The 10,883-nt window shown below is 43.9% G+C and overlaps 1 protein-coding gene across 1 annotated transcript in view; it reads right to left on the reverse strand.

Annotated features, from left to right (window-relative positions):
* Positions 1-10,883, reverse strand: part of FAM117B (family with sequence similarity 117 member B) — a 63,771-nt gene that overhangs the window by 39,012 nt on the left and 13,876 nt on the right. Inside the window, exon 3 of the mRNA XM_025196663.1 lies at positions 7,695-7,846. Coding sequence (XP_025052448.1) covers positions 7,695-7,846 — 152 coding nt within the window. The remainder of the gene's footprint in view (positions 1-7,694; positions 7,847-10,883) is intronic.

The following is a 10,883-nucleotide window of genomic DNA, read 5'->3' on the forward strand; positions in this document are numbered from 1 at the left end:
GCATGATCAGAGGTCAGGAAAACAGACCTTATGACGACAGGCTGAGAGCTATGGGGCTCTTTAGCCTGGAAAAGCGCAGGCTCAGGGGCGATCTGATGGCCACCTGTAAGTTTATCAGGGGTGTTCACCAGCATCTGGGGGAATGACTGTTCACCACAGCGCCCCAAGGCATGACAAGGTCGAACGGTTATAAATTCCTGCAAGACCATTTCAGGCTGGACATAAGGAAGAATTTCTTTACTATCCGAGCCCCCAAGGTCTGGAATAGCCTGCCATCGGAGGTGGTTCAAGCACCCACACTGAACACCTTCAAGAGAAATTTGGATGCTTATCTTGCTGGGATCCTATGACCCCAGCTGACTTCCTGCCCCTCGGGCAGGGGGCTGGACTCGATGATCTTCCAAGGTCCCTTCCAGCCCTAATGTCTATGAAATCTATTTGGCCGCTCCAGCACTTCCATCCAAAGTGGTCCCCAACAACTCTCCAAAAACTTCCTGGATTTTTTACATAGATGCTTCTCAAGTAAATCAAGTCTCAAGTAAATCCAATCTTCGTTCTTTGTATTGCTCTCCATGAGAACCAGGGTCTGTGATTGGGTAATTTGTGCTAGCCATTTGAAGAAAGCCTCATCCACAACATCCTCCTGGTCTGGTGGTCTATAGCAAACACCTACCACATCACCCTTGTTGCTCTCTCCTCTGACACTAACCCAGAGACTGTCCACAGCCTATCTCTAGTTTCATCCAGGAGCTTTGAGCAATCATAGAGCTCTTTTGCATGAAGTGCAACTTCTCTTCATCCCTGCCCATCGTTCCTGAACAGTTTATACTCATCCATGACAGTCCTCCAATCATGTCAGCTATCCCATGTCTGTTATTCCAATCATGTCATGGTTCCATGAATGTGCAAGGAATTCCAGTTCTTCCTGCTAGTTTCCCAGGCTCTGTGCATTTGTGTACAACCACCCAAGGTAACTAACTAAATGCCCTACTTTAAGGAAAAATGAGAATGCCTCCCCTGGTGCCCTCTTCCTGCTTGTGCTTCTTCCAGGTCACCCCCTTACCTCAGGGACTTCTGCCCTAACATCTCCAACCTGTTCTATGCCTATTCCTTTCCTCTCTCTCATCTCAGTCCCTGGATCCTTGTTCCAGTCTCCATTCTTCAGGATTCTCATGCCAGCCCCAGCTTTCTTGTCCAATCTGTTCTTTTCTTTCCTTCCAAACTCCCTCCTTGAGGCTCCTCTTCTTGACACTAAATAAAAGGCCACACTCCATCACATTTCCAAAGCAGAGAGACTTGATTATTTGTCTTTCTGAGATAAGTAGAATGTGCACCAGAGTCACCAGCTTGTTTACACAGTTGGGAGGCTGGTCAGGACGCAGTTGGAGTACTATGCCCAGTTCTGGGCGCTGCACTTCAGGAGGGATGTGGACAGCATCGAGATGGTCCAGAGGAGGGCCACTCGCATGATCAGGGGGCAGCAAGGCAGGCCCTACAAGCGGAGGCTACGGGACCTGAACCTGTTCAGCCTCCACAAGAGAAGGCTGAGAGGGGATCTGGTGGCCATCTACAAACTGGCCAAGGGGGACCAGCAAGCTATGGGAGAGTCCCTGTTCCCCTGAGCACTACCGGGAGTAATGAGGAATAATGGCCATAAGTCGACTGAGAGTAGATTCAGACTAGATATCAGGAGGCACTACTTCACAGTCAGGGCGGCTAGGAGCTGGTACCAACTTCCAAGGGAAGTGGTGCTCGCTCCTACACTGGGGGTCTTCAAAAGCAGGCTAGATAATCACCTAGCTGGGGTCATCTGACACCAGCATTTTTTCCTGCCCACAGCAGGGTGTCGGACTTTATGATCTGCTCAAGTCCCTTCCGACCTACCTACTACGAAACTATGGCCACCTATAAGTTTATCAGAGGTGTTCACCAGAGTGCCCCAAGAGATGACAAGATCAAATGGTCACAAACTCCTCTGCGACCGTTTCAGGCTGGACATAAGGAAGAATTTCTTTACTGTCTGAGCCCCCAAGGTTTGGAATAGACTGCCGCCGGAGGTGGTTCAAGCACCCACTTTGAACGCCTTCAAGAGACATGTAGATGTTTATCTTGCTGGGATCCTATGATCCCTGCTAACTTCCTGCCCCTGGGCAGGGGGCTGGACTCGATGATCCTCCGGGGTCCTTTCCAGCCTGAATGTCTAGGAAATCTATGAAATACTGGGCCCAGGGAAAAAAAAATAGATGATAATGAATGAACAATGATGGTACACGAATCCTGTTGCAACATGGAATTCTGCTATATAAAAAGGAGAGAAGCAGGGAAACTAAATCTGTCAATGCTTTATTTCTGATTCCTGACAAATTGCTTAACTTGTTGTTTATATCTACTTACCTGATTTCTAGATAGGAAACTTCTGGGGCATAAGCCACCTTTTCTATGCCTCTAAAATGCTTTGCATAAAAAGGTTTCATCTTGGCTAGAGCTTGTAGAATGTTATTGTTAATAATATCCTCTATCTAGCTTCCCCCTATGATATCCAGTATATACATTTGTATTAATACTGTCGTTCATTGTATAATAGACATCATTTACATAAATGTAAATATTTTATCTGAGCAATCAATTATTCACTGGCATCTCCCTCTAGTGTAATAAACAACATTAGATATGTTGTATCAATTTAAAAACTAGATCGTATACTGATGACCAGCTATAATTGTTGCTCATCTTTTATTGTTCTCATATGTATGCACTTGCAAATTTACTGTTATTCCTTTGTTGCTGTGCAACTGAAAAGAACACTCAATAGCAGGCTTTTGATAGGCTGCCCTAAAGTCTACTACACAAGATTTATTTCATTTGCATACCCCAATCCTCTCCTCCGGCTTTTTTTTTAATCTCTTGCTGCTGCCTTACAACACCTCTTTGTTGGAATGCAAAACTGTGACATCATGGGCAGTCTCTCCAGTCATCCAGCACAGCTGGCTATTATATCTGCATACTGAAATTTTATTGGCTGAAGTGTCTTAATCTTTTCATTTAACTTAAACCCAATCTTTGTTCTTAAACCATGTCTAATTTATTTTAACTGGATTAAAACTTGTTTTGATGCTCACATTTAAATGCTGAAAATGTATATAAGTTAGCCAAAATCAGTTTCTTGCCATGAGCAAGAGAGGGGAAAAAAAAAAAAAGCAAATCTACAAACCTTTTAGTATTCTGAACCTGAAATGTACCAAGTCTCCAACTGCAAGCCTGTGTGTGTACATTTTTAACTACCTCAATAAAACCACTAATACACAGAAATAAAAATGCATAAACCAAAATCCTTCATTTAAATGTTATTCCTGTATTTATAAAAAGCAATTTACACTACAATACTTTGAGCAAAAAACTGAGATGCAAGAACAGATTAAAAAAAAAAAAAAAAAAAAAAAAAAAGTATTTTGACCCTCACACCCTCCCAATACTTGCACTATTTTTAAGGAACTGCTACTATTAGCTTTTTACTTTTTTCAGTACACAGCATCATCCTGCCTCCATCAGCTAGAATTTAAAATAAAATAAGAGCACGAGTTCTTTTATTATGACTGTCTATCACAGATGTTTTCTACAGCATGAGAATGGAAAGAAAATTATTATTCTGGAAGAACTCTGAAAGCACCCAAAACAATTACCTCATTTTAACCCTTACTATATAATGAGCCGGGCTTCTACATAAATCCTACAGGCCTGCAGAGCTCCCTCAACATAATCAGATTTCCTTCCTTGCCTTGCAGCCTACATGTGAGCTACAGGGCAAGGCAGTTTGAAGCCATTTACGCAGCTGCAGAATGAGGAGCACCTTCCGTGGGCACTTTTCCAGACATCTGAGCGTTTAGCTGGGGTCATAGGTGCACGCCTGCTTTTTAAAGAACCAGGGATCTTGGGAGCTCTCCCTGATGCGGGGCTCACAGCACCCTGCATGTTTAAAAAGCTGGTGTTCAGCTAGGACCTGGTCCCAATGGAAGTGGCAGTTGGGGAGTGAGGAGTTCCCTGCTTCCCAGCTGCTGCTTCCACTGGTGGGGAGGCGAGGGGGAAGGAGGAGGAGGAAGATGTGGGGGCTTTAACATGGGGCAGGGTTACTATTTATGGTATGATTTATGGTCTTGATTCCATTGCTATTTAGTGAAGAAAATCACACACAGGAATGGACTGTGCTTTTTCTGTTATTTGTTCACCAATCTATTTCTGGGAAGTCAGTATTCCTTAATCCCAGAACTCTTTGCTCTTTCTCTTGTATTGTACGTACTTTGCCCATATCAAAATCTGATCTGAAGCCTCTATAGCAGATCCTGAACACTGGCAACCTCTAACTATCCTTCCCCAGAAAAAAAAAAATCAGACCATAACATGGTAACATTCCATCTATTATTTTACTGCTCAGAACCAATTCTATTATGAGCATACAAAGCTCACCAGCTTTCCCTTTTGCTTCTTTAGAAAAATACAAAAAAGGCAAGGCATATACCCTTCAATATCAATATCCACTATGCTATTCTACCATGTTTCTGTTACTCTATACTATTCAGTTTCATTATGTGGAGCAGCAATTCTAGCTCATCCATCGTACTGTTGCACAGGAACCTTGCATTAACATACCAACTTCTCAGCTGTTTCTCTGTCCTCATCAAAATTCCTAGGCAGATTAGGTTTAGACGTCTCTGTACCTGTATCACCTGACTTAACTTCTCATTAAGATTAGTACTTTGTCCTTGTAGTTCATTTAACTTTTACTTCAGCCCTGTTCACCCTGTTTTCCTTCACCTGTGTATCAAAAAAACAGATGTTGACAGTATGTGGTTCTCCTCCAACCTCCTTTTAAAAAAAGTTTAAAGTTCTTAACTGTGTCAGCCTTAGCTAAGAAAATTAGAAAGTCCAGAACTCAGGTCAATTTCCTTTATCAAGAATGCTTCCCAGGTGGCAAACATTCTAAAATCTTCCTCAGACCACCAGTCTTTAAACTATCTATTCATTTTCATCTTCATGTCTTGCCTTTATCCTCTCTCTCTAGGGACTGGAAGTCTTCTACCAGAGAAAAGTCACCAGTTTCCACATCTAGTATCTTTGCAGCCTGGGTCAGTTTTCCTTGATCTGTTTCAGTATGTAACAGTGCCATTTCTCTTGATATACACAGTGGATTTTTCCATGCTTCTATGATAAATCTTATTCAGCCTCATGTATACATCCCGCACCCCTGCTCTTGGGAAATGACTAAGGGTCTACTGAACTCGAGGAAGCTACTGGCTGATTTTGCAAGCAGACCATGGGGCTGGTAGCCATTTTTGTGGGCAAAGCATGGCAGGCCCTGCCCCTCACCACTGACTAGCTTGCAAGGGCTGCCTGTTACAAGGTTCTGCCCATCACTGCTGACTGTCCATATGACAGACATCCCTTGCAGCCAATCATAGGCAAGGAATGGCAGCCATCTTGCCATGCCAGCAGTTCCCCTCCACCAGCAGGCTGTGCAGCTGGACCACAATGACCACAAGGAGCCCACACTTTTTCACAGAACCTGCCCAAAATCATGGTTTCCATGCAAATTGTGAAATCGCAATTTCAGTAGGTCCCTACAAATGACAAAACTTCTCTAAATCAACTCTGGTAACTGACCTGTTGATTCTTCTTGCTAAGAAGCCCCAGTTACAATCCCTCTTTTGGGAACTGGTGTGAACCTTAGGTTCTTCACCATCTCTTCTTTTGTTTGCAGGTTGTACTGTTCTTTTGCAAACCCCTGTTCCCCAATGCACAACTGAGAAATTAGTCTTTTATAATTACATACTTTCTGCTACATCTTACTAACGAGAGACAAATTCTATCCATAGTCAAATCTGGGTGCACTGAAGCCAGTGCTGCCACACCTGCACCTACATTGTTAATTGAGCTGGACAGATTAACTCGGTTATGCCTACACATGCTACAATCACTTCTTGATTATCTACACATACCCTTGGAATGGCGAGGGGGCTTGCTTCTGGTATCGTATTTCAGGGCAGGGATTTAAAGTGGAGTCTTGCTTGCCTCTCCTCCATCCTAGGAGCTCAAGGGCATTGCATGGAGCTCAAGCCCAAGTCTGGCTCTCAGAAAAGAGGATGAGACACTAGCATCAGAGTGCTGATTTTATAGGAAGAGTCAACCTTGACTCTTTTAGAAAGTTTACTGTTTTTGGGAAGTTGATAAACTTGACTGAGTAAGAGAAATACAGGAGCAATTTGTGTGATCAACAATTCAGTTAAAATCAGAACATGAATTTCTAGGATAACTAAAACTTACTTCCATAGCCTAAGAGTTTGCTTAACTAAATGTCAAAGAACTGTTGCCAAAACAAACAAACAAACAAACAAACAAAAACAAAAAGACTCAGTAGAGGGAGCAATGCTTCTCAAAATAAAGGTTGCAAGAATTAGAGGCGCACCAATATATCAGTTCGTATTGTACCAGCACCAATAAAAGTAAAATTGACATTATCAGCAATTACCTTTTCTTGGCCAATGTGGCTGATAATGTCACCGATAAATGCTATCTGCATGCACGCAGAGGCAACATCCATGCAGCCAGGAATGCAGCCCAGCAGCTTGGAGAGCAACGTCTGGCCAGTAAGTCCGTGGAAGGGAAGGGGCGCGGGGGTGGGGTGCAGACCGAGGCTCCCACAGTGAGAGAGGGAGGGAATAGGGCAGGGGCTGGGCGCAAGATGGAGCCACTGGCAGCTCATTCAGGGGTGCAGGGGGTATGGGGGCTAGTCCCTGCTGCCGCACACACCCCCAGGGGAGGCATGGGGGGGGCACCTGCCCCCTGGATTTGCATGTGGGGTGAGGGTGCCTGCTGCGGGCTCAGGGCCAGGGGCTGCACCAGCTTCTTCCCGGAAGGGGGGCTGGGCAGCTACAGTGAATTTTGGGGGGCTGTACCCTACCCCACAGCCTCCCCTCCCAGTGCTGCCATCCCCCTCCCCTGCCCTCACCCTGCGCAAAAATCTGGGGGGCACATTTCCCCCCATGCCTCCCCCTGGGGGTGTGTGCAGCGGTGGTGGTTCCCCTCAGATGAGCTGCCTGCAGCCCTGTCTCATGCCGTGTCCTGACTGGGCAGTGCCTGCCTCTGCCCCACTCCCTCCCTCACTATGGGGGCCTTGACCTGTACCCCTCCTGCCCCGCCCCCCACACACACACTCCTTCCCTCCGCACTTACTGGCTGGATGCTGCTCTCCAAGATGCCAGGCTGCATACCAGCTATCAGATCAGTACCAGCCAATATGGCTGATTAATAATTCACCATCAGTATTGGCCAAAAATATTTTTATCAGTGCACCCCTAGTAAGAGTCCTTCATAACAGAAAGTTTTGTGGTAACCTAAGTATAGGTGTCAGTAACAACTCCTGCTATAAATTCAGAAGTTACACAATAAAATGCCATGCAATATTTATGTGAGCCTCAGAACCTTGTCCATGATACCCAAGGCATAAAAAAAACTGGTACAAAATATAATCAATATTTATCTGCTGAAGGAAAGAGAAAAATAGAGGATATCCTCCTGCCCCTTTCCCCAAGAAAGGAAGGGTGAAAATAGAACCGGGGGATGGGGGAGGGCTTAGCAAATAAAGAGAAATTATGATTGAGCAAGTTTGGAAAATAAATATGCAATATTTAAAAAGCTCTTACCTGTGTGGCTTTGTCCCTCATACATGGAGCAGTTTGTCCATGATTATCACGAGGCCATTGCCCAGCTAGGTAGGGTGCTGCAAGCGTATCCAGTGATGACGTACGACGAATGATACTAGAAGGGCTTGATGAGGGTGGTCGTGATTTGTCAACTATGTTTAAAAAAAAGACAGAAAGAAAACCTGAATATCAGGGACAAATGAAATATATTTGTTATCTTCAGTACACTATTAAGAAACTAAAAATGTTTTGTACTGGTTGCACAATACAAGATATTTGTTAACACAGGGATTTGAGGTTTCACTTGTAGCCATTTCAGATTGTAGCTTTTTTTTCCTTAAGAGCATAAATTGCTACTAATTAAGTTTTCATGGTTCTCCAAAAAGGCTGAGAAACAACTATAACATTAGATAAATACTGCATTTGAAAAGACGCAATAGGCATTTCCTAGAATAGCATATAGTTATACTATGCTTAAATTATCCAAGTGTCATTTTTGATTGGAGTAGTGATACAAACCTTTGCTCACATTTTCCAACTTAATATGGGATATATTAACATACATGCTTTTAGTCCATGTGCCAGATATTACATCATTTGTTTCCATAAATACTCAAACTGATGTTCCAACACTTCTAAGCAGAAACCTATCATTCTGATGGACAACTACAACTGAGTTTGATATACATATATAAAAACCTACCAAAAACACACATGAAACATTATATCAGAGTGCAGAATAAAGTATTTCAAAGATATAAAAAACAAAATGTCAACTACTATATGATATTATTATTTCAATGCATACAATATTTAGATTGTTCTACTATCAAAAAAGGTAAATTAGGCTCAAAACATAACCCGCTTAAACATGGTTCTAAAATTAGGGAATACCCTCCCACATAGAGTCAGGGTGGTTTTTGAAAAAAAAGTTGCTATATTCTGTGCATTCACAGTTGCTGGATTTGGCATCAAACTGAGTAGCAGCGTTGAAAAAAACAGTATCCATTAAGCAAGAACAATGAGTGTTTTGATGCACAGGTTAGGTCAGCACTCTGCCTTTTGTAAGGGGACATATACCCAAATATTTCTGTTCCTTCTAATCAAGACATTTCTCAACCAGGTTGCCACAAGACCCCCTCACGGGTATCACAGTGGCCAGGTCAAAGTGCCCCATGAGCCTGGTACACAGCCTGCCTTACTAGGGGGTTCTTTCCCCTACCACATTCCTCCTGGAAAGAGGCACATGGGGAAATTCCACCTACCCTACATGCCTCCTTTTCTGAGAGAGTGTGCAAGGTCAGACCAGGAAGGAGCACAAGGTGGCTCTCCTGCCTGCTTTAGGCTCATCAGAAAACCCTAATAAAGCCAGGATAATGCAAGTGTGCTGCAGTTCTTCCAAGTCTGGCTGTACATGAGGCACATGGAGCTGTTTTACCTTGCACCATCAGTGGCTGAGGACCACTGAAGTAAAATGAGGCAGCACAAGAGTGGTTCTCAATTAGGGATGCTGTCAAATTTGAAGAAGTTGGGGAGGGGTGCCCCAGCACTAAAAAGTTTGAATATCATCCCTCCAAACACAGAGCTGTGAGGTTATAAAGACCTGGGAAGTTCAGAGGAAGGTGGATGAAGAGCGTAAATAGAGAGACAATTGTTAAACAACAGTTAGAGATAAAAAAAATATTTTCTCCTAGGGTCTCTATACCTTTCCCTTTACAGGAAATTAATAAGCAGTCAGTGCTTCAGCAAAGGACCAGTGGGAAGGGAATTCTTAACTAAAACAACACTAAATCCAAAGAGCAGCATTAGATGAAAATGTGCAGCAGATTTAAAGTGTTGCTCTGTATCTCTCTACAAGGGCACAGCATATCATTGATGCTGAAGTAAGCTGCATGGGTTTTTAAACTATACGGCACTGATTTCTTAGCTAGGATGTAACAATGATACCTTTTCTTATCTGATAGAGTCTGGATTTGCTGACAACACTCCCCATATAATTGGGGTTTTCTAGAAGACCTCTTCACATAAAAGCTGAGTCCCCTTTACATGTATAGAAAAGATTTCTGTTGTGGAAGGATGGAGCCTGAAGAACACTGGGATGAAAATACACTGAGGCAAGTAGGAATCTGAAACCACTTACATGAGCTGAGTAGGGCCTCAGATTTTGTCCTTGTGGCCCACACTAAAATAAAATAGCTAAAGCATTATGCTCAGTCACCCTCCTAATAGATGGGATTATCATTGGTAAGGCTATTTTTAACAAATACAGACACAGTACACTTACTCAAGAAGTGCACAAACAACAAATTATTGCTCTCTACTGATAATTCCAATGACTAAAAGAGCCTGTATATCAGGGGTGTCCAACCTTTTTGAATGTGGGCCCGGATCACGAACTTTTTATCACCCAGTGGGCCGGCGAGCCACATTCAAAGACCTCACAGGAAGTGACATCACATCAGGAAGTGATGTCACGTGACCTTTGACACCAATGAAGTTGCAGGAAGTGACAATGAAATGGGTCTAAATAACCAGTTCAAAACTCGCCCTCTATAGCATCCACCTCTGCCACTGTTCGGGACAGGATACTGAGCTAGATGGACCATGGGGCTGACCAAGCATGGCACTTTTTATGCTCTTATGTTCAGAAGCTCTTATGTTCTTTGGCTGAGCTTCCAAACTATGGCTGAGATTTGCAAAAAGGGGTAGATAGGCATGTTACAAAGTTGTCATAAAAGATTTGGAGCCCTCTAAATCCCATTCATTTTAATGGAAGTTGGCCTTTTGACTCAGCTTCGAAAATCTCAGCCCAAGGTGCCAACCAAATAAGTCAAAATATATTTTGCATTTCTATGCACTGCATTTATGTGGGGCTCTAAAAGTATTTTACAAACATGAAATGAACCTCAGGATGAGCCCAGCCAGAGCAGCAGGGGCTCAGCTGCACTTTCCCCCTACCTGCGCTGGTCAGTCCCGAGCGGCACACGGCTCCGCCGCCGCTGGCTGGTGCTGACCCAGGCACGTCTGTCCCATCCGGAGCAACATGCAGCTGAAGCTGGCTTTTGACATGCTACTGGGGATGGGAGGAGCCCGGCAGGGTTAACACCAGGCAGCAGAAGCGGCAGCGGAGCCATGTGCCGCTTGGGACTGATGGGCACAGGCAGGGGGAAAATGCAGCTGAGCCCCTGC

The sequence above is a fragment of the Alligator sinensis genome, unplaced genomic scaffold (assembly GCF_000455745.1).
Source record: "Alligator sinensis unplaced genomic scaffold, ASM45574v1 scaffold755_2, whole genome shotgun sequence".
Lineage (NCBI taxonomy): Eukaryota > Metazoa > Chordata > Crocodylia > Alligatoridae > Alligator > Alligator sinensis.